Source organism: Prenolepis imparis, unplaced genomic scaffold (genome assembly GCF_030444845.1).
Source record: "Prenolepis imparis isolate NDT839.2.m4 unplaced genomic scaffold, iyPreImpa1.0 SCAF_49, whole genome shotgun sequence".
NCBI classification, from domain to species: Eukaryota; Metazoa; Arthropoda; class Insecta; order Hymenoptera; family Formicidae; genus Prenolepis; species Prenolepis imparis.
In genome coordinates this window covers 1,006-28,866 of record NW_028141207.1, presented here as the reverse complement: position 1 = coordinate 28,866, position 27,861 = coordinate 1,006, and the positions used below count along the sequence as shown (strand labels likewise).

General features: G+C 32.2%; 4 protein-coding genes and 1 long non-coding RNA gene across 9 annotated transcripts; 4 read left to right on the top strand and 1 right to left on the bottom strand.

Annotated features, from left to right (window-relative positions):
• The first annotated feature begins 349 nt into the window (after positions 1-349).
• On the top strand, positions 350-1,111 carry LOC145947153 (uncharacterized). The gene has a single exon (XM_083056938.1). It carries the CDS (start codon positions 350-352, stop codon positions 1,109-1,111), a length of 762 nt encoding a protein of 253 aa, XP_082913064.1.
• An 8,489-nt stretch (positions 1,112-9,600) lies between these two features.
• On the bottom strand, positions 9,601-13,042 carry LOC145947166 (uncharacterized). 3 transcript variants are annotated; one of them, XM_083056954.1, is made up of 4 exons: positions 11,867-13,042; positions 11,122-11,782; positions 9,984-10,194; positions 9,601-9,900 (listed from the first exon to the last, which is right to left on the bottom strand). In XM_083056954.1, exon 1 carries the CDS (start codon positions 12,430-12,432, stop codon positions 11,986-11,988), a length of 447 nt encoding a protein of 148 aa, XP_082913080.1. In that variant the 5' UTR covers positions 12,433-13,042; the 3' UTR covers positions 9,601-9,900; positions 9,984-10,194; positions 11,122-11,782; positions 11,867-11,985. The 3 variants fall into 3 exon arrangements, with proteins under 3 accessions (XP_082913080.1, XP_082913081.1, XP_082913079.1); XM_083056955.1 differs by having other exon boundaries at positions 11,122-11,779; XM_083056953.1 differs by having other exon boundaries at positions 11,122-13,042.
• A 1,068-nt stretch (positions 13,043-14,110) lies between these two features.
• On the top strand, positions 14,111-27,263 carry LOC145947152 (acyl-CoA Delta-9 desaturase-like). 3 transcript variants are annotated; one of them, XM_083056934.1, is made up of 6 exons: positions 14,111-14,255; positions 24,891-25,070; positions 25,974-26,104; positions 26,189-26,394; positions 26,485-26,664; positions 26,791-27,263. In XM_083056934.1, the coding sequence occupies exons 1-6, from the start codon at positions 14,216-14,218 to the stop codon at positions 27,122-27,124; spliced, it is 1,071 nt and encodes a 356-aa protein (XP_082913060.1). In that variant the 5' UTR covers positions 14,111-14,215; the 3' UTR covers positions 27,125-27,263. The 3 variants fall into 3 exon arrangements, with proteins under 3 accessions (XP_082913060.1, XP_082913062.1, XP_082913063.1); XM_083056936.1 differs by having other exon boundaries at positions 14,112-14,255; positions 24,894-25,070; XM_083056937.1 differs by lacking the exon at positions 24,891-25,070 and having other exon boundaries at positions 14,112-14,255.
• Positions 15,491-18,406, top strand: LOC145947169 (uncharacterized). The gene is made up of 3 exons (XR_014427128.1): positions 15,491-15,602; positions 15,799-15,976; positions 17,057-18,406. It is a non-coding gene; the product is annotated as an uncharacterized LOC145947169 (long non-coding RNA).
• LOC145947170 (uncharacterized) lies at positions 19,103-20,942 on the top strand. Its single transcript, XM_083056957.1, has 5 exons — positions 19,103-19,460; positions 19,535-19,684; positions 19,863-20,323; positions 20,465-20,657; positions 20,781-20,942. Exons 1-3 carry the CDS (start codon positions 19,268-19,270, stop codon positions 20,207-20,209), a joined length of 690 nt encoding a protein of 229 aa, XP_082913083.1. The 5' UTR covers positions 19,103-19,267; the 3' UTR covers positions 20,210-20,323; positions 20,465-20,657; positions 20,781-20,942.
• Positions 27,264-27,861: the final 598 nt, after the last annotated feature.

Sequence of the window (27,861 nt, the reverse complement as noted above, 5' to 3'; positions counted from 1 at the left end):
CAAAATTAAATACTAAAACAAAAACAATAAAGATTTTTCATATCTATAGATTCTAACTTTTTTTATCATTTAATTCTGACATCTCGATAACATGCATTAACACCATTAACATTTCAATATGCTGATTTATAAATAAAACCCCTTGTTTCTCTATTTTACTCAAAATATTCTATCACACATTTATAATTGTAAACAAACTAAATGTCTCATTTTCAAATTTCGCGCATTTATGCTAGAACCAATTACCAATGCGGCACCAAAGTACCACGTGACCGTGTTCCCCGCTCCCCGGAAGCGGCTTCACTCCCCTCGCCTAAAGTAGAGGTTTATACTCCGTCCCTTTATTCCTATGTCCATGATCAGCAGACGCGGTCGATGCAGCTCGATCACGAGCGATTGCGGCACTAATCTCGTCGGCGCCGATACCGAACTTCGCCGTCTATTTAATTCCGCTTCTCGAGAAGTCGCCCACCTTTCTCATCTTCTAGCCGCCGACGATACCACGTGGAAATTCAATCCTCCCTCCGCTCCACATTTCGGTGGTAAATGGGAGGCCGCGGTAAAATCCACTAAATTTCACCTTCGACGCGTTATCGGTGACTCAGTGCTCACGTACGAAGAGTTCAGTACGTTGCTCATTCAAATAGAAGCTGTCTTGAATTCACGACCGTTTTGCTCGCTTTCGGACGATCCCGCCGACGTCATCGCATTGACTCCCGCGCATTTTCTCGTTGGCGAATCTCTCATAGTTCTTCCGGAACCGTCGCTAACCGAAACGCCGATCTCTCGCCTTTCACGGTGGCAACTTCTCCGCCACATGCTCGAACGATTTTGGAATCGCTGGTCCACCGAGTATCTGCAGCGCTTTCAAGTTCGAAATAAGTGGCAGCAGTCAGCCAATTCAATTGCAATCGGGTCTCTCGTACTAATTCTCGATGAGCGATACCCACCGTCGAAATGGCCGTTAGCGCGAGTCACTGCTGTACATCCGGGCAGGCAGTACAGACGTGGCAGTACAGACGGCCTAATTCGGGTTGTATCCGTCCGTACTGCCACGTCGGAGTTCAAAAGACCCATCGTTAAATTGTGTCCGCTCCCGATCAACTCGTAACAATTATGCGTGTAATTGTCGTCACGACTTTCAATGCGTCTTCACTTTCTGTCAAACTGTTCAATCTGTTTAAATTCACGTTGCGTCGTTTACCATCTCACTGCGTACTGCTTAAATCATTTAACTTCTGTTCATTACTCATTATCACGTACAATATTGTAGTCATTTTCATCCATTTCTTATCATTCATTATAGTTTCATTACTTCAGCGGCGTCCAGCCCCTGAGGCGGGCGGTAATGTTAAAATAACTAACTCATTTAATTTGATATTTCATTTTCGTCATTTCTATTTAATATTCTCGATTTCATCTATTTTCGGATTATTTGTCTCTTTAAACGATTCTCGCGAAAGCAGTGCAACGACTCGGATTATCGCCGAGCATGTTTACGTTTTTTTCTGTTTCGCGCGTCTTTCCCCGCGCCTCGCCGCCCATCGCGGCCTTATTAAACAGCTGTTCGAAATGAAAACATTTTTCGAGACCTTGACATATTCTTATATACCACACAGTAATCGACCGACTTTTCGTGCGTTTACACGTCTCTCGATCAGCTGCGCTTCGTTATCGCGAAATCCTTTGTTCGCTAATTTTTCAAGTCTGTGATAATCTCTTGTGTTTAATAAGATTTTCTGTTCCGAAATAAACTCGTGTAACTCAGATCATTGTGTCGCTTAATTGCGTATTCACATTCGCTTCGCTTTAACAGAGATTCTATTCTATTTTAATAAATTTAAGGAATGTGAGAATTTCACGTTCCTCACGCGATCACCGCGCGCCGCTCTATTTACATTTTTTGTTAGTCTCGCTCGCGTTCACCGACGGCCTTACATGCCGTAATCTGCTTTTTCCGAAATCTCGTGATTTCGACGAGCCAATCAGATCATTTCATTTATTATGCTTCTATAAACTTCGTACTGTCGGTCGTATATTCCAGTTAGTCTTACGCCTGCTACCGCCCGCCAAGCAATCGATTTAGGCGTTCACGACGCGTTCACCTCAGTTTACAAGTTAAGATCCCCGTCAGCTAATTGCGATTATCTCAATTGGCAATCGGATCTTACTGCAGCTCTCGCGCCGGACAATCACCATCTGTTAAACTTGGTATAAAACATTAAAGGGTTGATATTAAGAATATAAAGTTGTTTATCTAACACACCGAAGCAATATTCTATTTTTTGTGCTTCTGCAAGTCCTTCAGTGAATCTGCGGATTCACGTCACACAGACTCCTCGCTCAGCGCTGGGCGGATCCAACATTCCTTTGCGTGAGATAAAATACACGATCGCGCCTGCGACAAACATAAATAAACTTTATTGGTTATTAGTCCTTTATGTTTAAAAAAAAATTGTAACGCTAATCTATTTAATTTAATATTTATCTATAATTACTCACAGAGAGATTCCTTCGTATGTTTATTATTCTTTGTTTTTTGTTTTCGACGGGCTCACTTTTTCACACATCTAACCTTTACTTGACTTTATTTCCATTATTTAGCTGACTTATATAATTTGTCTATTGTTGAGATTAGTTCAACCACCCGCCTTACAATGTTAACACGATCGTTCTGCTGTATTATCTAATGCTATACCTCCGTCCTCTAGTTGCGACGCTAGATAATTATGAGATCTACACATTTGTGAGTTAATTGGATTTGTTTTGAATTAAAATGTAACATTCACATCAAGCTTCACTCTATAAAAAAGAAATATTTCATCTTGTAACGTACCGTTTTCCCGATACGGCCGAGATCGCTCAGTCGGAATCACAGGATTCGGGAAGGGCTCTCTCTCTCAGAACACAAGACCAGTTAGTTCGCAATAAAAGAATATAATTTTATTTGGTGTAGAGTGTGTCTTTACATGGGTGTGTATGTATGTATCAATGTGTATGTAAACGCTCGCGTGAGTGTGCAGTTAATTACTCGCTAAATGGTGGTATAAATGTTTGGTAGAGTGCAGATATAAATGTTCGTATAGCGACTCGGTCGAGTTGTTGTACGTGCGTGTTTAATAACCCGGGATGCGTGTTGATATGATTTAAAGGACCAGACCATTAAACGTCTCGGTATCGGTGTTAATTTTCGCGCTAGCGGTGACGGCGCGGTCGGCGGGGCACGGTGGGGTAGAGAGCGCGTGGTGACGGTACGGTCTTATTCGCGGGTTCCTTGGAATTGATTATTTCGCGGAGGATGGGGTCCCGTGGATGGTCCTCGGCGACGAGAACTCCCGTCAAAGGCGGGGAACTCCCCACCTCCGTTATGCAATGCCGGGGCTAAGATTAGACGGAAGACGGACGCCTCCGATAATTGGGAACTTCCCAATGGAGACCGGGTACTCCCGATCCCCGCGGTCGTGGTCCGACGGTGTGAGCGGGGAAGTAGCTGTGCGAATCTGGACGGGAACTCCCGTCGGAGGCTGGGTACTCCCTACCTTTCTCGGTATTCGCTAGTTACGAGTTCGGGATCTGGTCGAGGTATTCTAAATGTTTACCGGCGCGGATCGGGAACTGGAATCAATCTTCTTTAAACGACGCCGGCCTTTTTATACGGCCCCGGGGCCCGATCTTACGTCCCTTCGGAGTGGTTCGGGTGACGTCGGTTCTTCTCGGGATCGTCTCGTCGATCGGCGCGATACGGAGTGGGAGACGATACCGAGGGGCGGCTGTGATAACGGCCGTGTTTCTGTGTGGCTTTAAAATGTGGCGCATCGCGCCTGCTGCACTGCCCGGCGGGTGGTCGCCGGGCGCAGCCCTCCGGCGTTGGTTGGTCGGGTAACGGGGGGTATCGTTACAATCTAGATGAGATAACACGAATATATTTTTCTCATTGTCAACTTCTGGGCTTTTCAACCTAGTGAAGGAAAAAAACGTCGACTTTACATGACTTCTTGCGGAATGATACAGTTCCTCGCGGCTTGAACATCACCAATTAATTTATCCGTTTAATTTTCATACCTTCATCTATTGTATGCGCTGAAAAAGGCTCAAAGAAAGAGCCGAAACGTTTGCTATTATTAATTATGTAATCGCTATCATCATCTATGTAATTTTATATTAAATATATTCAATCTAATAAGCGCTTGATTAACTGCGCCCGGGCTCTCATAGCCAACTCAATTTGATATTTAACTATTTACTATAATAAAGATTTTTTTATATCTTTACTTTTAAGCGAGCATTAATTAATTCGTTAGAATTTTTATTTTGAATATATATATCAAAGAGTTATCCAATTGTTTATTGCAAATTAAAAACATGTTTGACACCTATCTCGCTCTAAAAAAATATTTTAAGCTAATGCTAAATATATATTTAGTACTTAAATAATCAACAATAATTATCATAATTGAAAAATGATTGCGAAAACTTGTACGAACTGACCTAGCTGGATTATGATTTATAATTTAAAAAATTATAAGATTAGAATGAGGCAGAATTAATTAGCTAAACTTGCTTGCTGTATCCTTAATGATTCCTAATGGATTTATCGCGCAATCCTTCAGAAAGCAGCGTCAGGGACTTTCGCACGGCAATCACGTGCCTTATGTAGCGCGATCACGTAATAATAATCCTAATAATAAAAGTATCGAGTTATTTTTTCTCCGGATTTACGCGTCGTTAGTTATTTTTTTCTACGCAATTAATTTTAGCAGTGGTTTCGCACTTTTTAAAATCAATCCTAAATAATATATCCTACGTAGCGTATTATTACGTCTTCCTTTCGCGGAAAAAATTATGTTGCAATCAGATGAATATATGATAAATTTTTCCGAGCACGAGTTCATTGTAAAAAAAAAGAGTCTCAATAATATATAGAATGTTTCGACACTTTTTTTTATCGTCTCTTTATATTCATGTGATGTTCTGTCGTTGTAAATACAGCACGTGCATCGTTTAGCTTTGCATACGTTATGGACTGTTGCTAACACTATTGCATCGATAGTTAAAATACATATTATATAATATTATACATAATACATAAATTAGTAATTTTGCATGTGCTCCATATATGTGTATATAATTCTCTCTTATTATTAATATTAATATATTATAAAACTAATATACAGAAATGTAAAGATTCATATAAAAATTTTCTAAAAATATAATTATATTTATACAATACAGTATATGTAAGTTTTCTAAAAATATAAATATAAAGTTAAAATATAATATACAATAATAATATAATATAAAAATATAATAATACGAGGCGCATTTTTAAAATAAGATCCGTTTTGAAATAAAAAAAAGATCTTAACATATAGAAATAATTTATTATAGTCAAAAAACTTCTACAAGCTTACTTTATTTTTCCACACAATCACTTTTGACTTCCACGCATTTTTAATATCGTTTCAATTCAACAGCTTCCTAATTCCATTATCGTAAAAGTCTGCCGCCTGTGTTTTGAACCAGTTAGTAATGCCGTTCTTTAGTTCACTTTTCTTTTCATTCTTTAGTTCTCTATAGAAACTGAATAGACAATTCTGAAACCGTAAACCGCTGATTTTCGTAAACCTTCTGTCATCATTGTTGGGCGACCGCTACGCTCTTCGTTGAATGAACATTTTCTTCGTCCTTCTCTAAACAAACGACACCATTATCTAACTTTATTGTCACCCATAATATTTGGTCCATAAATCTCACAGTTGTCTATTCAATTTCTTAATAGCGAACTAAAGAACGGCGTTAAGGCCCGGTTCTACCAACGTCAGTTAACTTAAACCTCCGGTTAAATTATATTTTTTTTCTCTTTTTAAGAACATATTTAAAAAGAGACAAAGATATAGTTTAACTGGAGGTTTAAGTTAACCGACGTTGGTAGAACCGGGCCTAAGTAGTTTAAGATACAGGCGGCAAACTCTTAAGTTTTAAGACAATGGAATCAGGTAGCTGTTAAAACGATAAATAGGTGGAAGTCAATGATGATTATGTGGTAAAATGAAGTAAGCTTGTAGAAGTTTTTTGGCTATAATAAATTATTTTTATATATTAAGATCTTATTTTTATTGCAAAACGGACCTTACTTTAAAAATGTGCCTCGTATAATATAATAATATTAAAATATAAATATAAAATATATAAATAGAAAAATATAATAGAAAAATATATATAAAAATGCAAAGTCAAAACATACAAAATTAAAGTTCAAAGTATAAAATTATAAATATCAAAAGTTACAATTATAATTTGTTCAAAATGAAGTTACGAAATATGTTTATCTCTATTATAAAATAAATGAAAGTTAATTCAATAAAATTTTATAGAATAAAATACATAAAATGTTTTTATTAGTGCTATTTAACAAATGGCATAATTATTTGAAGATGTAAGTCGCACTTTACACACATTAAATAGAAGATAGGAATTGAAAAGATAATTAAATGATAAATATATAAATAGGAGAAGCTAAAAATTAATATAAAAAGGTATTAATATTGAAGAAGATGTGCAAAGACACTTAATATTAAATTTATTGTGTTTGCGAAGAAAGTTAAATATGTTACCGCAAGCGTTTATATGATTTGAGTCGATTGGAAGATCGTTCGAAAGTGTTTTTAAGAGAAAATAAGAAAGTATATTCAAATCAGAATATTTCAAATATGTTTCTAAAACTATTCTATGCGGTTTACGCATAAACTTACGAATAAATACATGTTATTGCAATGTAAGAATTTATAAATAATTAAATAACCATATTAGCTATTATTTATCAACAATAAATATTCTCCCTCGCCATTATTTTAAAACTTACTAATAACTAGATAGATTTTTTTATGATTTCTAATTGTCAAGTATATTTTATATTTTGTCGCAATATTGAAGTAATATTTAATTTTTTATACACATATTTTTCTTTAAACAAATAGAATTATAAAAAAAATTGATTAATTGAGTTATTATAAGATAGCTTGTGTCAATTGAAATAATTTTTATATTAATCTCTTTTTTCCTCACTTACTGTTTTTTACATTTTATGTTTTTTCAAATAAAATGTAATATACAGAAGAGATTCATCTTGTATTTAATTAATAAATGTAAGAAAATTTAACGATCTCAAAATAATGAAGTAAATTACAACTGATTAATTATAATACGATTTTACTAATTAATTATAACTGATGAGATGTGAAAAACGAAAGATTGTCTTATCAAGTTTCTTGCAGGTGATAATAATGCAAGATGCAGTGCATCTTGTATACTTGAATAGAAGTGACAGGCATTGAAATTTTATCCTCAATCTAAGCGAAGTACATCACGGAAATCATGCTAATAATATTTTGCTCCCATTAGATATTCTGCTGGTCGATTGCCTTCGTCATTTAACGACTTACGAAGATTGCTCCTTGCATTTTATTCATCGTTTATTTCGTAACATCCACGCGTATTCAGTGATGCTAATATAATACCTGATATAAGGATATAAGAGAAAAAAAGAGAAAAAAGGAGAGAGAAAGAGAGAGGGAAAGAGAGAAAAATTATCTGATATTAATTTGTTGTTAGAATTTCAATAAACATAACTTTTTAATAACTATTAACCTGCTCGTTTAGTTGGCCCATTACATTATTATCAATTGTTATATCAATATACGAGCGTACTATCCAATCTTTTCTTTTTTGTTAATATAATCTGATATTAATTTTGAATTCTAGAAGCTTGGAAATTTATCATCAATTAGATATAAAGTAAACCGTAACAATAGCGGAAATGAAACTAAAATATGTTGACGTATCAAATTTAATTATTATTTTATTATATAACAAATTTTTTTTAACATTTGTCATATGTAATTATATAAAATGTTAATTAAAAATTTTTAGCAATGTATAATATATATTTCTTAATTTTCTCTACTCGAATTTGTATAATGTATTTCTCATTTACTAATATAATGAAAAGTAAATATATAAAAATATAAATATAAATAAATATCAATAAAATGAGAATTTAAAGTATTTATTTTATTCTTAATGTATGTTTTAATACGTCATAGTTCTATATTTTATTTACTATTATGTTTATAAAGAAATGTATGTGCTTATTGATTCTTTCTAATTAAATCTTGCAGTTAAATTTTTTATAGGAAACTTAATAAATAAAAGTATAAATGTCTTTAGCTGTCGATTATTTCTTTTCTCAATTATGTAATATGAGATAATCACAAACACATTGCATAATTCTTCGTACGTAATATCATCGATCTATTCTAAAAATGAAAAAAGATGTTATTATGCATATATTATATAAACACGAGTAAAGTCATTCACCAACACACTCTGTGGTTTGTTTTTGCAAATTTTGTATTGAAAAATTTTACATTTTTCAATAAAGACATTATACTTAAATGTAATTAATATCACAAATAATATCAGGTTAATATTTGAATCATGAATTGAGATTCGAGATCAAATCTTGAGTTTTATGTCAAGAATGGTATTAAATATAGCAATTAATATTTTAAAATATTTAACATAAAGATCTTTAATGTTACACATAATGTTACACATTTTTGCAAATTTTTTCTATTTCGATAAATCAAAATGGCTAAATTAAAAATAATTTTAACTTAATTTTGTAAAAAGCCAATACAAGTATGACAAACGAGTTTCCTTAATCATAAACATCGTCATAATTTTGCTCATCAGGAATAATTTACTCATACGTATAAGTCGCTTACAAGAATAAGCACGCGCATAAATTACCTACGCTTCGAATAATAACATAAAATATACATGTACATTAATCAGCATTACAAATGGCTGACGCATCAATGCGAAATTTGTTGTCTCTACACTTGAACATTTACATATTAAATATAAGGTTCATTTTTCAGAACATTTTTGCGTAAAAAACGGAAGAGCAAAACACAATTGGAAATCTCATTAAACTATATTATAAAACTACAGTATTATAAAATATTTAATATTATAATAAATATAAATACCATATCAAATAAGACTCGTTAAATAATAAATATAATAATGAATATAAATGCCCATATTAAATTTATTTTCGATATTCAATTCTGCAATATAAGTAAAACATCTATATTTGTAGAAAATTTATACACTATAATTTTTAGATTTTATATACAATTCCCGTGATGTTTATAATATTTATTTTGTACAAATGTGTAATATATATTTATTATATATTCGTACAATTTTATGAATAAAATTTTAATAATATTAAAGCATAATCGAAATAATTTTTATTACTTAATTTTTTCTATTACTAAATTTTTGCCTACTTTCGTTAAATTCAGCTCTCTTATTAATAATATTTTTGTCTCCACTTCTAAAAACATTGACTAATTCTAAAGAAACCAAACAATTTAATTGAACGTTCTGACACGACAATTTCATATTGTGTCTCAAGACAGTTTCATAAAAAGGACTAGTAAAAGTCAGGCACTGATATTAGGAGCAATACAATTCTTTTTAAATTTCTCTATACCTATTGTTTAACTTTCTGGTCCTTTCTTTGGATCATCGAAGAGTCGAAACGTTCAAAATAAGTATAGAAGATTTTAAAAAGAATTTTATTGCACCTAATATCTGTCCTTGACTCTTACTAGCTTTTTTCATACCTTAGTATCCAAGACAATTTATTGATCTCAAGACAAGATAAATTTCTTTATTTCACCAAAGTGTCGTTGAAACGCTTAATTTGTCCAGCATCGTCGAGCCTTCGCAAGATCAATTTCCATGCATGGATGAATCAAAATCATCGCAATTTAATTTTTTTGAAGCCGCCTCAACCCGCGGCCGCCTGGAACGGAGTACGAGCAGCTGTGGAAAACGCGGAAATTTGTACGCAACGGAATAGCTACACATATCAGGAAGAGATCGTCGGCGGCGAGCACTGTCTTTACCTGAACGGCTATACGCTGCGCGCTTCCGAAACGCCGTCATCCACCGCCCATCGATATTCGGTCATGATCTGGTTTCACGGTGGCGGATGGCTCACCGGGGCTGGTCATTCCGAATTTTACGGGCCCAAGTTCTGCTGGATCACGATTTTGTCCTCGTCACCCTCAATTTTCGGTGAAGTTCGATCTTGATTCTTTAACCTTGAAGGGGTCGCTATGAAATGACATTATTGATTGCATGATTGACATCTATTTTCAGACGAATTAAAATATAAAGACATATAGGGGTCATTCTTAGATTACGTTAGGCTTTTGGGAGAAGGAAGTTGAAGTATTTCTTACGTAAGATTTTTCAAAATGTTCCTCTGATAAGATGAAATCTAATCAAAATTTTTCTTGTCAAAATAATCATAAAAGTTTTCATTTTCGTTTATTTTTATCAACTAATTTTAATTATTTTATAAAATAATGAAAATGTAACTTTATATTTTGAAAAAGAGACTTACTTTGGTACAATAAGTGTATTCAAATTTTATAGCACGTGGATGACTAATGTCACTCTAAGATTAATTGTGTAATTTAATTTTTTACACGCAGAGATGTGTAATTTCTTATATTAAAATTATGTAAAAATATTATATGCACAATGAATGATGTTTGTTTTTACGCAATTATTGGGGAGGAGGAGTAAGAAAGTTATTACAATTTCTTTTATATTTGAGGCGCATTTTTAAAGTAAGGTCCGTTTTGAAATAAAAAAAAGATCTTAACATATAAAAATAATTTATTTTAGCCAAAAAACTTCTACAAGTTTACTTTATTTTTCCACATAATCATCATTGACTTCCACCTATTTTTGATATAATTTCAACAGCTTCATAATTCCATTTTCTTAAAAGTCTGCTGCCTGTGTCTTGGACCACTTAGTAACGGCGTTTATGATGATTATGTGGAAAAATAAAGTAAGCTTGTAGAAGTTTTTTGGCTATAATAAATTATTTTTTATAGTTTTGTATTGTTAAGATCTTTTTTTATTTCAAAACGGTTCTTACTTAAAAAATGCGCCTCGTAATTCAAAGAGAAATCGATTTTTAAATAACAGATGTGTTATGCGTAATAATACGTCGATTTTTCGGAGGACCTGGAATGTCTGGGCAATCTTGGATTGAAAGATCAGCAGCAAGCCATGCGATGGGTGCAGGAGAATATCGTTTCTTTTGGCGGTGATCCGAACAGAGTGACTCTCTTTGGCGAAAGTGCGGGAGGCGCAAGTGTTCATTACCATATGGTGAACCCTCTTTCAGAAGGTAAGGTCTTTGGCAAGATTTTCATAATAAATCACATTAATATGTATATATATATTTGCATCTATATATGAAACACTTTTATTCTCTCCGGCCTTTGTGTGGTTTTTAAATCCTTATAATTTATCTCTTTAAAATATTTAAATGACATTTATCTTTAAATGCATTATATTCTTTCTTTAATTATATAAATAATTGATATAGTCATAGTCATAGTCATATTTATTCGGCTTCCCCTAGAGGTTTGCCTAGAAACTTTTTAGGGAAGCTCCAAACCCCTTACATCCTCCTCTCTTCCCTTATCATATACAATACTTTCACACAGAATATCATAGCCATTATCCTCATTCTCGTTCTTCCCCGCTCTACCTCCTTCCTTCTCCCATTTCTCCTGTTCCTCTCTTTTCACCTCCAGCATCTCCTTGCCTTGTCTTGTCTCCTCTCCTGCATCCCTTCCTTTCCCTCCTTCCATTGCATCTCTCATCTAAACAGAAACTTCTTCGGACAAACACACACATAAATACATCATTCCCCTGTATCCTAGCCTTAGGCGACCTTACAATCATTCTACTCCATACCTACCCCCCTTTCCAGTCTTCCTTCCCTTTTCCCCCTTCATTTTTCCATGTCCTCTTGCCCTTAAAACCTCCCCCCTTTCTCTTCTTCACTCTTTTAACCTTCTGCTTCCTCCGATTCCGCTCTTACGCCTCTACCTCCGTTTTGTCCTCTCTCTCTCCCCTCTTCCCTCCGATGCACTGCTTCATCCCTGTCATCTTCCGTCCGCTCTCTTCCAATTCTTCCTCTGTCTTCTTCTTCTCTCCCTCCTCTTCCGTCCTCTTCTCACATTTCTCTTCTTTTATCCGTTCTCCTCTTACCGGTTCCCTCCTGTCTTCTCCGCTCTCCGACTCATTCTTTTTACACTCCTTCCTCTCTTTCTTCCTTTCCTCTTCCAATCTCTCCTCCACTTCCACGTTCTTCCTCCATAACCTCTCCATCATCTCCAGTCTCTCTAGCCTTTTCTCCACTCTTCTTCTCCTCTCCTCCTCCTCAGTCTCTCTCTCCGACTTCCTCTCCATCACCTTCAGCATCTTTTCCATTATCACTCTCATCTCCTTTATCTCTCTCACTCCCTCTTTCATCCATTCCATCTTCCGACTTTCTCTCTCTCCAACACCGTATCCTCTCTTCTACCGTCTCCTAACTTTTCTTCAGATCTCTTCCTCTTTTCCACTTCCGGCTCTATCAGCGTCCTTTCTTCTTAATCTCCATTATCTCTCACTTTCCACCTGCTCTCTAACCTTCTTCCACTCTTCCAAAACATTTGTCAGCTGGATCACTATCGACCCTGCACGTGTCGATCATACCGGTGGCGCCCTCTTTCCACTTCCACTCCTGTATCCACCTTCCTTCGCCGTCTCCATCTGAACCGCTCGATCCACTCTCTACTTGCCGCAACCTCCGTGGCGCCCTCTCCATCTACCCTTTCTCTCACTTAAGCCTCTCCTTACTGTCCAGCGCCCTCTCTCTCATCTTCTCTGCCACGTCACGTCTCCTCGTCCTTTCTTCCCGTTGCTTCATATTATTCCACCTTCCATAAAATCCTTTCTACTTCGTTCTCACGCTCACCATCACTTCACTCAACTCCTCCTGTACTCCTCTATCCGCCTCTTATTTCCTTCTCCTCCATCTCACCCAACAAACCACCTTTTTCACGTTCCAACACGGAGCACTACTTTCTGCCTGTCACTACCTCCGCGGCCATCTTCCTTCCTAAATAATTGATATCAATTATATGTAAAATATTATATTATATATATAAATATTAAATCTATTATTATATTATAATTATTATTAATTATATAAAATATAAAAAATATTTATCTTTTAATACAGTATATTCTTTCTTGAATTATAATAATGCATATAGTTTAAAATATAAATTAAATATTAATATAAAAATATAAAAAAATTATAAAAGCAAAATATACGTACTAAAAGATATCTATATGATTTGAACATTTTAGGGAGATAAATTATAAGGAAATAGAGGAGAGTAGGTTAAATAAAAAATTGAAAGAGAAACAGGTTATTAGTTTGCTCGTATATATAAAAAGTATCATTTAGCTTAATTTTTTCTTCATGCAATGCAATGAAATGTACATTATTGTACATATAATGAGTATTAATACCCTGATCCAATTTTATCGCAAAAAATCATTTGCGATCCTGATTTTTATTGAGCGCGACGTCGCCTATAGTCTCTTTAATTGCTGTTGCATAAATAATATCGTTCCGATTTACAACACAACAACGCGAATCGTGATTTTTATAAGAATATATGAGGAAATAAAAATACATGTTTTATATCACGCTTTTTTTCTTCTAAGTCGCTTGATGATGTTAACAAATCACAAATTTAAAGCTTGACGAACCGGTTTCAAGATCGACCACGTTACATTATTATTTTCTTATTCATCGAAGGAAACAAAAAAGATATCCAGTAATGCAACTTAAAAAAATTGTATATATAAAAATATTATTAATATGTTTATCGATACATATTATATTTTTGACAACATTATAAAAACTATCTATCAATTGAGAAAATATTAGCTGCATTTTATGACTCTAAAGTTGAGTGGACTATATAATATATGAAACATGTTATTTATATATAAAAAAGAAATAAGGATATAAAACTGAAAGTTATACAAGCCGCGGAGGGGGAGACTATGGGCGGAGACATGACCGAAACGGACGAGTTTTCGTCCGAACCGCAACACGTATACTCTCATTGAATAGAGTATATATTAAAGTGCACAATGAAGCAGTTGCTTATTCACTATCAAAGTGACTGCAGGAACGACATAATCGCGATTTACCTTCAATAAGTATCAGAAGTGATCATAGTTATTGACATTTGTAGTCATAATGAAAAAAATGTATAACTATTTATTTGTCGAGCTCTCTGGTAAGTAATTCTATCTTTTTAATCAAGTTAATGCATTCTTTAAGATGCTACAAAAGTATACGTATATATTAATTCTAAATTCTAAAGACTGTTACATTAAGATAAAATTTGTGCTATTAAAACAGAATGTTTTATACGCGATATTCTTGAATAAACTTTAAAACTTATTCTTATTTACGTCAAAGTAAATACCCCGTATAATTATTAAGTAAAAATTACCTTTTAATTATACAAATCTCATTTTTTTGATATTTCATAAATCTAAACCCAGCAAACCAATATGTAACTGTTACATAACGTAGGGAGCACATGAAGAGAACAATATGTTATATTTCACGGTAATATAGACGAGATGTAAATGTTATATAATCTTGAGAGCACTTTAGAAGAACAAAATTATATTTCTTCGTTACATATATAATTCATAATAGTTCTTTAAAAATGTAATATAACACACATATAACTCGAGATACATAACATAAATATAACAACTGTAATCCTTTAGCAATATAACGGATGTTATATTACTAATACATATAGAATATATTATTACAGATGTTGTTAATATAATTGCGATGTAACTTGAGTAACACGCGAGTTATTTTTTTCGCTTCTCATCCAGTGATTTTTTTCTCCCTTTTTCTGGCATTTTTTCTGTATAATTAATATAAAGGTTTATGAAAGATTTAAAAAGAAAATTCTCTCTCTCTCTCTCTCTCTCTCTCTCTCTCTCTCTCTCTCTCTCTCTCTCTTTCTCTGTCTTTTTTCCGTTGGCAGAGACGGACCGGGTTTTTTCGATGGATGCGCTCGTCATCGCGGCTATTACGAGTGCAATCATTGGCCACGTACCGACACGTGATAACAAAAGCATGCGCAATGCTACATTACGCCATGCGATTGGCGAACACCACGTGGTGTGTTTGTTTCCCCGGGGTCGAGCCGGCGAACGTGGAGACAAGTCCGGGGTCTCTGTTCTCCCGACCATTAACGGTGCATATGGTTGTTCACCGGGCGTGTGAAAAGTTAATATAATAATATAGATTCCTTGTGGTTAATTTGTGGTGTGTGGTTAGGTTCATTCGCGTTCTTGAAATCATTGAAGAATTTTTTAGCCATTATTGCATCATTCACGCGTATGGTTTCGCAAGCGCTTTCCTTTTCTACGTTCCTTATTGTTCTTTTTAATATATGTGGTCTGGTTTCAAAATTATTTGACAATACTCTCTCGTTCGTGTTCTTGGAATCATTGTTAAGAACTTTTCTACACCATGTCTTCCAGTATATATGTATTAATATATATTGTGTGGATCTCATTTGTCTCGTTAAAAGTGATGCAAAGAATTTCCGGTAAGTAAAATTCTGATTCTTTGATATCGATAACCGTTTATTGCATATTTCATTAATTCAGTTGTTGCGTATCTCTTACAGAAGAACAAACCTAATCTGTTAAAAGATATGTATACGTTACGTATATTAGGTCTGTTCTTTATAGCTGAACTAACTGCACTAGTTCAAAGTTAATCTTTTTCCTGTAAATTTTCAGTACTGGCAGTGAATTTTTTGGACTCAGCCTTGATAGAGACGGGCCACGTTTTTTCACTCATGTGCAACAAGTGTGCAGGCAATTAATGCCACTGTAATCATCGCAGCATCATTATTCTGATTGCGTCTCCCAGTATATCACATATTGGATCTGTTAAAAGTGATATAGAGAAACTCCGGTGAGTAAATTAATTCTGATTTTTTTATATCGATATTGTTTAAACTTGCATATTTCATTAATTCAGTTGTTGCGTATCTCTCACAGAAGAATAAACCCAATCATAATAATAAAGTAAAATAAAAAAGTATGTGTGTCATTTTGTCTGGTATATTAATTTAACTTGTCAATTAATTAATATTTACATTAAATCTTGTTTTCAATTTTTTAAATTTATTTTAAATGTATTATTCTTTATAGTATTTTACACTTGTATGTAATGTTTCATATTCAGAAACAATTAATTTTAAATTAAGATTTAAAATTAATTATTTTAGATTTTTGCTAATATTAATTTTTAAATGCACAGTATATTATGATTTTTCTCTCTTTTTCTCGCTCTCACTTTTTTAATATTATTATTTTTTTTTTCAAGAACTCGATGTAAAGAAAATGTTTTAATCTTCTATAATGTAAAAATAATGCTGTAGTAAAACTCAGATTTTTTTAGATTCAAAATACTAATCACTTACATATTTTATGTTAGTTAAATATAATATCGAAAAAATTAAATGTTATATTTTAAAATTGTTACTGTATTGTTGTGATAAAAGATATACAATAATTCTAATAATGTAAAATAATTTTTTTTTCGCAAAAAATAGAAAAGAAAAATTATAACAAGATTTAATATTATTTAAAATTTTGTAACATATTATTCATTTAATTTATTTTTCACACACATATACAATCATTCATATTATCATAGTTAAGAAAAATATAATCGTGAATAATGCAGTACATGCTATTTATAATGTTTCTCAAAAAATAGTCGTGTTTTTCTTAAACATTCTAATTGAAAAATAAAACAGATTTGAATTATAAAACTCAAGAAAAATATTGTTCTTGATTTTTTAATGAAATTTTCGTACTTTTTGGTTATATTGTATGACATCGCGTCAAATTATTTAATTTGACATATGCATGTTTGATAAACGTATTTTTTAATGTTTTTAATACTTGTGATTTCACGAACATGATGTATTTATGCTTGTGTCATTTATATAATGGGCATAAATATTATTTTGTGTCTTTTTTACAGTGTTTTTTCGTATAATATCGATAGGTACGTCATATATATATAATATATTCTGCTCATTGTTAAAAAAATTGATTAATATATATAATGTCACGCAAAGATTTCTCTGATTTATCCCAGCGCCAAAAACGAAGAATTGTATTACGCGAAAGTAATGTGTTAAATGTTTTTGGCCCCCAAAGTATTAAAAAAACATGCACAGAGGAAATAAATAGTGCAATAACTATTAATGATTGTAATTCAGAAAATGACAATGCAAGTATTAATAATTGCAATGCAAGTATTAATAATTGCAATGCAAGTATTAATAATAATTGTAATGATATAAGTTCTACTTTTAATGAAAGTGAATCAGATGCTACTGACAATGATTTCCACAGTTTATCATCAGATGACACCGTAAATATTGGAAATTCCTTGCATGACGATTTAAGATCTTGGGTAACAAAACACAATATTAGTCAGAGTGCCATAAATGATATATTACGAATTTTGTTAAGAAATAATTTAAGTGTTCCAGTTGATTGTAGAATATTAATGAAAACACCACGCAATACATTTTCAGAAATAATAAAAATGAATGACGGAAAATATATTCACTTTGGACTTGCAGAAGGTTTAAAGCATTCGATTAAAATACATTTTCAAACATCATTGTATCCAACAGAATTGAAACTAAATATTAATATCGATGGTTTGCCTATTACAAAAAGTACGAGTAGTCAATTTTGGCCTATCTTAAGTGCTATAGTTGCAAGTTTTTACACAGAACCATTCGTTATAGGCATTTATCATGGTAATTCGAAACCACAAGATGTCGATGTTTTTCTAAAGCCGTTTGTAGACGAAGCAAAACCCATTCTTGATACCGGTTTGAATATTAATGGAGGAATTATTTGTATTAAATTTAATGCTATAATATGTGATGCTCCAGCAAAATCATTCGTTTGTGGTATTAAAGGTCACACAGGTTATTTCAGCTGCACTAAGTGTATACAAGAAGGTCAATTTATTCACAATAAAGTCGTATTTTTAGAACAAAATTCAACCTTGAGGACGGATTTTTCATTTAAAAGTAGACAGCATGAAGAACATCACGCTGATAAATATTTAACTAAACCAACTATTTTAGAGACTTTAGACATTGGAATGGTTTCGGATGTGCCATTAGATTGTATGCACCTTATTTTTCTTGGTGTTAATAAAACAATGCTTCGATTTTGGATTAAAGGTCCGATAAATATACGATTGACTGCTGTTCTATTACATAAAGCCCAACAACTTAATAGCAAATTGAAAAGTTTATACCCATAGAATTTGCACGACGTCCAAGGGATTTGCTAGATCTAGATCGTTGGAAAGCAACCGAACATAAGCTTTTTGCACTGTATACAGGAATAATTATAATGAAAAATGTATTATCTAAAAAACTATACATACACTTTACCTGTCTGTGCGTTGCTGTAAGAATTGTATCAGATAAACAATATAAGCATCTGCTTGATTACGCACAATCTCTTTTTGAATTCTTTGTTCGAAAATTCCGCGAGTATTACGGAGATCAATACTTATCACATAATGTCCATAATTTAATACATATATGTAATGATGTTAAACGGTTTGGAACAATTGATTCTTATTCTGCTTTTAAATTTGAAAATTATTTGTATACAATTAAAAAGTCATTAAAAGTTAGTGGCAAACCTTTAGAACAAATAGCTAACAGAATTATAGAAAAGAGAAACATTGAGAAAAACTTTTTAAATCCTTCAAAAGATTTTCCAATAATTCATTACAATAAAAATAAAACAAAAGTAAATAAAGTTGAGTTTGATGGATTTATCTTATCGTCCAAAAATGGCAATAACTGTTGTGTTCTTTCAAATGGTATAATTGCTACAGTAAATGATATTTATTTAAAGAATAATATTCTATATTTTAGAATAAAACAATATCTCTCTATTGAACCATTCTTTACTTCTCCGTGCGATTCAATGCTGGTAGGAATTTTTAAGTTATCTGATAGTGAGGCAGATTTATATGCAACTGTTACAGCTGACCAAATTTCACGTAAATGTTTAAAAGCAGATGATGTGTCTTCTGATGATAACTCAAGTATAGTTTTTAGCTTATTGCATTAGGACGATAAATTATATATTTACATATAATTATATATATATATGACTGTATTGAAGATATATATTGAACGTCAAAATGAGTTTCCCGTATGCGGTTGTACAATTTCCGAATGAAGGGACATACTCCGAAATTCCGACTTCGTGGCTTACAAAAGATTCTACTAAATGTAGATGGCCAATGACTAAAAATGCTTCCTTCTTCGTTAAAAAAAACTATCCACCAGAGATAGACTGGTTACTTTTCGATGTAAACGTAGAATGCTACTGTGGTAAGCATGCGTAAAAGTGACAATTATTCCAAATAAGAATTATATAATATTAATATAATATTTCATATTTACAGAGACTTTCGAAAAGGCACGGAAAAAATCAGAAGATGCTAATTACACACCTTCTTGTGAGGAAAGCAGAGGACGTGAGAAAAGAGTTGCACATGAAAAACAATTCCACGATATCTATGAGACTTCCGGTGACAGTGCGGATGACGATTACAGTAATTACATTGTATTACATTATATTTCTATTGCATTTTATTACATTATATTTCTATTGCACTATCAGAAACCAAAGTTTTCCTTTCAAAAATTGAATTTTTTTCCTTTAATATAATATCAATGATTTAGTGTGAAAGCAACTATTCACGCTTTACTAACTTTTATTACACTTTATAGATTCACCTCCGCGGTTATGTCAGACTGCACCCAAGAAGTCAAAAATAGATAAAGATCGGGATTCATCCAGAAAAAAATATTTGTCCGCCAAACAAGTCCCGCATGAAAAGCAATCCTCGTATGAAAATGCCGCCAAACAAGTCCCGCATGAAAAGCAATCCTCGTGTGAAAATGCCGCCGAAGAAAGCTCTACGCCAAATCGTTTATTGTGTGATACAGAACACAGAGAGTTGATACAAACGGATGAGCTTAATAATATTAATTTGAATTTATCGATATCGGAACCTAAGGAAATTAATTTACAAAATAAGAGTTCAAAATTATTTTATTTTCCATGTTATCTTTGATAAATTGGTATGTAACATAAGATGTCAAATCTATAATTAATACAATAATTTTTTTAGATGTAAATGTTATTTCAAGTTCCCCATTAGCTGCATTAGCTACAGTTGACGACATTGGTAAGAACCTTATTTTACATTTACATTATTGTGTAATACACATTATAAATACATGATGCTTAAACTTATTGTATCCTGCTACATCCTAATCAGAAGCAATACAGTAAGAGAAAATTTATATGTCAATTTATTATATTTCAGAAAAGTTAATTCCAATTTGTGTGGAAATCTTAAAATATGTAAAAAGCATGACAAAAGGCTGAAAAATTTAGAATGAGGCGTTAATGCGGAAGAGCCTACAAATAAATTCGATGATATACTTCCGATCAATTCCATACGAAATCTTAAAGAATTTGAGGAAAGCATGGAAAGTGTTGAAATAAAAGCGAATTTTGTAAGTTACTTTTTGTATATAAATAATATTTATTATGTGAGTAATAGTATATTGAATTACATTTATTATTTATCTAATTACGTATGTGCGAATGCGTTTCTAGTCTCACTTAATTTTTTTAAGGTCGAATTTATGAGTAAAATCGGAGGAAAAGGCAGCAAAAATTTGGTTCAACGGTGCATGAGCCGTTTATTCACAAATGAATTCGGCCACCGACTAGGTACTAGTAAAGACGGTCAGCCCTGGGTAAATTTCTGTCTCTACCAAATGGGCTCGGTGGGCCCGCGTCATACGGTCGGTAATGATTATATTAGTTATTCTATCCAACCTGTACGGAGGATAACTAACAAAAACATTTTACCGACTTTACCTTACCAAATTTCTATCTCATTATTTATATATGAATATATAATTATTATAATTATCAATATGTAAGATGTGATTTGCCAGTCGAATTTTTAAAACAAGGTTAAGAATATTTTATTGACCAACACTGGCTAAGACTAATTCTTATATTATAAGACTTTATTTGGGAATAATCTCAATTCGAGATTTAATTTCCCGAATCCCCTCTAACCCCCCTACAGAATTATAGGCGAGAAAAATATAGATCCGAAAGTCGCTGAATCGGGAATATTCTTAACCTTGTATTATAATTATGTTGAATATAAACTATATAATGACACTAATATAAATAAAAAAAATAATATATAAAAATAATATAATTATAATAAAACAATAATAATATTAATAATTATTAATAAATAAATTAAATAAAAAAAATTAAAATTAAAATAATATACAAATTTAAAAAATACACATATATATATAATTATCGTATTTGAATATTTTGAATATTGTAATCTCTTTAAAACATTGTTTAGAGATTATTATTATTAATATATTTTTTTTTAAATTTGTATAATATATATATATATATATATATATATATATTATTTAGTATATATTTCTCTCTCTCTCTCTCTCTCTCTCTCTCTCTCTCATTCATTATTATCATTATTTTTTATTTTATTTATTTTTCTATTTGTTTTATTTATGTGACAATAAATGGTTTTCTTGCACTAAACTTTTTATATTTTATATTACATATTTTTAAATATACTATAATTTTATTAAATTAATGAGATTTTTGCGATTAAAATGTCATCAATTACAACATAAATTGGATAATTCTTCACTGAACAAGTAATTGAAATTACATATTTAATTAAAAATTACCCGATTTATGTCGTGTTTGATATCATTTTAATCGTAAAAATTTCATTAATTTATTAAAATTACTTTTAAACTGATATAATGTAAAATAAAAGTTTTAAGTTTTGATTTATAAGCTGTTTATATTCATGAATTGCTATAGATGGGGAAAGCCGATTGTAAGCGACTTCGGAACTCTTTGATATATGATAGGTCTTCTCGCGCTCGCTCTTCGTTGACGGTCTCGCTCTTGCTTTCGCAGGAAGACGCGATTTTCGAATCAGTTTATCTTTCTGAGCTGTTCTAGCACGTCGAGAAGATAAACATCTTATGAAATAAAAACTATAACTTTTATTTTACATTTTATTGGTTCGAAAATAATTTTAATGAATTGATGAGATTTTTCTAATTAGAATAACACCAAACATGACATAAATTGGATGAATTTTATTAAAAATGTAATTAAAATTTTAATTACTAACTAATGAAAAATTATCCGATTTATGTCGTGTTTGGTGTCATTTTAATCGCTAAAATTTTATTAATCCATTAAAATTATTTTCAAACCGATAAAATTCAAATTAAAAGTTTTAGTTTTTATGTATAAGATGTTTTCAATCGTGATTATTGTAGATAAGGAAAGATTCCCGATGTCGAAGCGAGAGCGAGAACGAATAAAGAACAAGCGAGATGACGTATCATCAAAGAGTTCCGTAATCTCTCTCGCGAGGTTCCCTTTAAATATAATCTTTCATATCATATGTCATGTTACTATGGAAAATAAAATTTTTGTATTTCACATTTTATCGAGTTGAAAATAATTTTAATGGATTATTGAGATTTTTGCGATTAAAATGACACCAAACACGCCAAAAATCGGTAATTTTTAATTTTATATATGTAATCAAAATTTTAATCACTTATTTAATTAAAAATTATCGATTTATGTCATGTTTGGTGTTATTTTAATCGCAAAAACCTCATTAATTCATTAAACTAATTTTCAACTCGATAAAATGCGAAATACAAAAATTGTATTTTCTATAGTAACATGACATATGATATGAAAGATTATATTTAAAGGGAACCTCGCGAGAGAGACTTCGGAACTCTTTGATAATACGTCATCTCGCTTGTTCTTTATTCGTTCTCGCTCTCGCCTCGACGACATCGGGAATCTTTCCTTATCTACAATAATCACGATTGTAAACATCTTATAAATAAAAACTAAAACTTTTAATTTGCAATAAGAATTACTATTAAGGCTCTTCCGTATTAAAATACAAATATAAGTGATAAGCCTTAAGAGTCGAACGCGGATGTTGATGCGTATTCCAACGAAAATTTAATTTTTCGCTGGAATTAAATTAATTGTGCACAGGGCACGAATTTTACTACTTGGTATACTGCCAAGTCTTGTAAAAATCTCATACTTGAGATTTTTTATACATCCCCTCTAGCCCCCCTAAAGAATTAGATGCGAGAGAAAAATATAGATCCGAAAGTCGCTGAATCGGGAGAGAGAGAGAGGGAGAGAGAGAGAGAGAGAGAGAGGGAGGGAGGGAGGGAGGGAGAGAGAGAGAGAGAGAGAGAGAGAGAGAGAGAGAATTTTTTCCAAAATCACTTTGAAATGACGTCATCATGATCTCATTATGAGTTTTATGTTCTACCTGGGATATGTATTAATATTTTGTATAAAAAAGTACATGTGTTCGTAAGAAGTGGAAGAAAAAATGAAAAGTTCTTTTACTCTACTTTTGATGTAAACGATGCAATCAATACATTTTTTAAAATACACATAAAGAAATGATTCAATTATCTAAAGTTTATTCAAACTGATTACTTTTTGTGATATTAAATAATTAACTTATATAATACATGTGATCGATCCAATGCTACGTGCCAGTGTCGAGCCGACACTGGTTTCCGACATTGACTTGACATTTAAAAAAAAATATTTGTATATCCATTTCGAAATTTTATTACTTTTTTTAAACTGAATTTGTTTCTTAAGATAATTTTTGAAAAATTATATATTTGTGCTGGTTATGACATATGCAGATATAACACTTATATTAAATTAAAAAGTAGTCTACCACGTAAGGCAGTTGGCTCACGATCCAGAGGTCCCGAGTTCGGAGTCCCACCAAGGTAAGTGTGTTTTTCAAATACGAGAAAACATTTAATCCATTATAAAACGCCTAATTTTCAGATAGAATCATTATATAAGTTGCATGTAGTTAAAAACAAGTTAAAAAATTTCGAAATGGATATATGAATATATCTTTTTTGGCCCAAGCCAAAATTTGTACGCCCATATTGGCCCAAGTTTGGAAAGCAATAAGGGCCCTAGATAAAAGAGCGTGACATTTCGAGATTGGGCCAAGATGGGCGTCCTAACTCGCGCCTCAAATAAAGTTAGGAAACCTTTATAGGGCCCGGTTATAGCCTATATAAAATTTCCACACGGGATATGAAATCAAAAATAAGTCATCAAAACGTTGCTAAAAATGTATTAAATGAGATCATTATGATTTTTTCAAAATGACATTTTAGTGACGTCATAATGACGTCATTATGAGTTTTATGTTCTACCTGGGTTATAATTTATTTTATAGTTCGAATTATTATCTGAACTTTGTATGCAAATAAGTTTGTATATACTTGATAAAAAATTCTCCTGGTATGGCGAACTGTTAAATTACCTTTACGCAGAACGTAATATATGTTTATTAGACAATTTCAACTCTAAATAACTTCAATAACACGCTCTTAATGTATGAACCTCGAGTCATGAAATAACACACACTATATATTATATATATGCGAATTTATAATAGCGATAAGTAGGAAAATAATAATAATAAATAATTACGGTTTCATCATAATTGTTTTAGAAAATTACTATGCGGTTTGTCATGATAAAGAAAGATTACACTTATTAGCAAAAATATGTGTTAGATATTTTTAGCGTGATATTCGAACTTATTTGACGTATCTATTATGAAATCTGTGCAGAAGGTTCTAATAACCTGGTATCAATGAAGGTATCAATGAAAGATTCACAAAAACAACAAATCAATTACAAATGGACACCTGTTTGGATAAAAATAATTACATTAATGTACATTCATCTGGCCGGCATCTACGGATTATATTTGGCTTTCTTCTACGCTAAACTTTGGACAATTATTTGGTGTAGATATTTCTTATCTCTATTATTATTATTATTATTATTTAAATATATATATATATATTTTTTTTTTTTATCTAATTATTATTATTTATATATATTTTTTATCTGATTTGAGTTATATACATTTATTTTTATTGACTTTATTACCAAAAGTCCTGATGTCCTGATGTAACTTTAATATAATATACAGGGTGTTTCAGGACGAATGGTCAACATTCTAGGACATAATTGTATATATTATTTTAAGCAAAAAAGTTTATATAACAAGATTATATAATATACATGTGGCCCTATTCTGGACGGTTATAAAAATACAATGTATTTAGAACGAATACATTCATTAACTTATTAGAACCAAATTCAATGAAACAATTACATGAAATTTTAAGCTTATGATATATTTGAATAATTGATATTAATAAATAAACAATAATTTCAGTTAATTAATAATTTTAGCATGAATAAATTTTAATTACATCAGAAACTAAAAAGTTTAAACTAACACAGAACTTATCAAACGTGACCTAAATTTAATATAATTGTTTCATAGCATTTGGTTATACTTACAATAAGTTAAGAAATGTATTCATTCTTAAAATTAAGTTGCATTTTTATAACCATCCAGAATAGAACACATATTTATACAAACTTTTTTGCTTAAAATAATATGTTCAATCATGTCCCCAGCTAGAAATGATTGGTCGAATCGACGTCGATTCAAGCACCATTTCTCACTGGGTGCTAGAATACTGACCATTCCTCCTGAAACATCCTGTATAATATATTCAAGAGAATTATGTAGCGAAAAAATTACTATTTAAATTATTTATAATATATAATTTTTTGAATCATTAAAATTACATTAACTTATCGGCTTATGTTGTTATCGTTCTTTATAATTTCAGCCTTCGCCTTTTATGTCGCCGCGATGGTAGGCACCGTAGCTGGCGGTCATAGGCTATGGACCCATCGAACTTATAAAGCAAAATGGCCGATGAAATTAATTCTGACAATCTTCCAAACCGCTGCTTTTCAAGTAAGTACGATTCTAATTTTTCTTTTTGTTCTTTTCTTCTCTTATCGCGGTTATATTCATTTTTTTCTACACTTTTATGTTCAGGGTCCTATTTATGCGTGGGCCAGAGATCACAGAGTGCATCATAAATTTACGGACACCGATGCAGATCCGTACAATGCGCGCAGAGGATTCTTCTTCTCACACATTGGCTGGCTATTGATTGCCAAACATCCGGATGTCCTTAAAAAGGGTGCTACAATCAATTGCAAGGATCTCGAACAAGATTGCTTCGTCGTCTTTCAGAAGAAGTATGTCGATCGAAACTTTTTGCGAAAATAAGAGCTATTGTTATCTGTTAATGTTTTATTAATCGATTTCTCTTTATTCTCTTTATTCAGGTATTACGCATTTTTGGTACCCCTCTGCTTTATTTTGCCAACATTGATTCCTTACTGGGTGTGGAATGAAACTCTGTCGAACGCATGGCATCTCATCAGCTTTTCGCTCTGCTTAAATCTTAATATGACCTTTTCGGTGAATTCCGTTGCTCATATTTGGGGAACGAAACCATACGATGGGTACGCATTTATTTTGTTAAAAAAAAAACCGCGAATAAAATTTACGTCATTTGTTTATGATCATCTATGGTCTTGTAGATATTGTGTGTATTCCTGTTTATAAATATTTACATGTTTATTATATAGTTCAATATCGCCCGTCCAGAATCCTGGAATTTCTTTCGTGACCTTGGGCGAGGGCTGGCACAATTATCATCATACTTTCCCTTGGGATTACAAAGCCGCGGAGCTGGGACCTTACACTCTGAATTTTTGTACATTTTTTATCGACCTTTTTGCCTATCTAGGTTTGGCTTATGACTTGAAAACCGTACACGTTGACGTAGTCAAGAAACGTATTATTCAGAACAATATGCGATTAATGAAATTCGGTCAGTCCAATTTTTCTGATACGATCCCAACAGGGAATTCAGATATTGAATTGATAGTTCAAAAATCGGACAAACAAATGTCCAAATAAAAGGAAATTGCTCATTTATTATATTATTTAGACTGGTTTATACATGTTTATCGTTATATATTATTTCTTTCATGTAGTGAGGTTAACTGAAACACGTATGGTTTTGGAATTAATAAAGTTTCTTGTATTTTAAGACGAATGTTTATTGTTCGTGCTTTTACCCGCGCCAGCTCTCAATAGCCGGTTTTTTGTTTTTATTTTTTAAAACAGAGCTGTCCACGTTTTGCACTTTTCGGCCGATTTCCGAGGCTCACCGCCTAGCGGCCCCCACTTACGCTCGAGACCTTAGCAACTACGGTTATCGGGCCACGCGTTGCTAAGGTCTCGAGCGTAAGTAGGGGCCGCTAGGCGGTGAGCCTCGGAAATCGGCCGAAAAGTGCAAAACGTGGACAGCTCTGTTTTAAAACATTTATTTTTGTGTGTTTCATAAATGATAATTTTACTACGCTCATTTTTAATTTATAAATAAAATCTGTATTATGACTTTATTTTTTAAATCTAAATCTCTAAATATCAGCATTTGGATAACTGAATAAAGGTTAAATAGTTGCATATAACGCAACAATAGACACAATAATCGATCAATAGACTTCACTTCCTTCGTCACCTCCCCCGCCCCCCTTTCTCACACTCTTTGTCGTCTCTAACAACTCTTTCCACTTTATCATGATTAAACTTTTTTTTATTAAACTGTAACGATACCCCGTTACCCGGCCAACTACCGCCGGAAGGCTGCG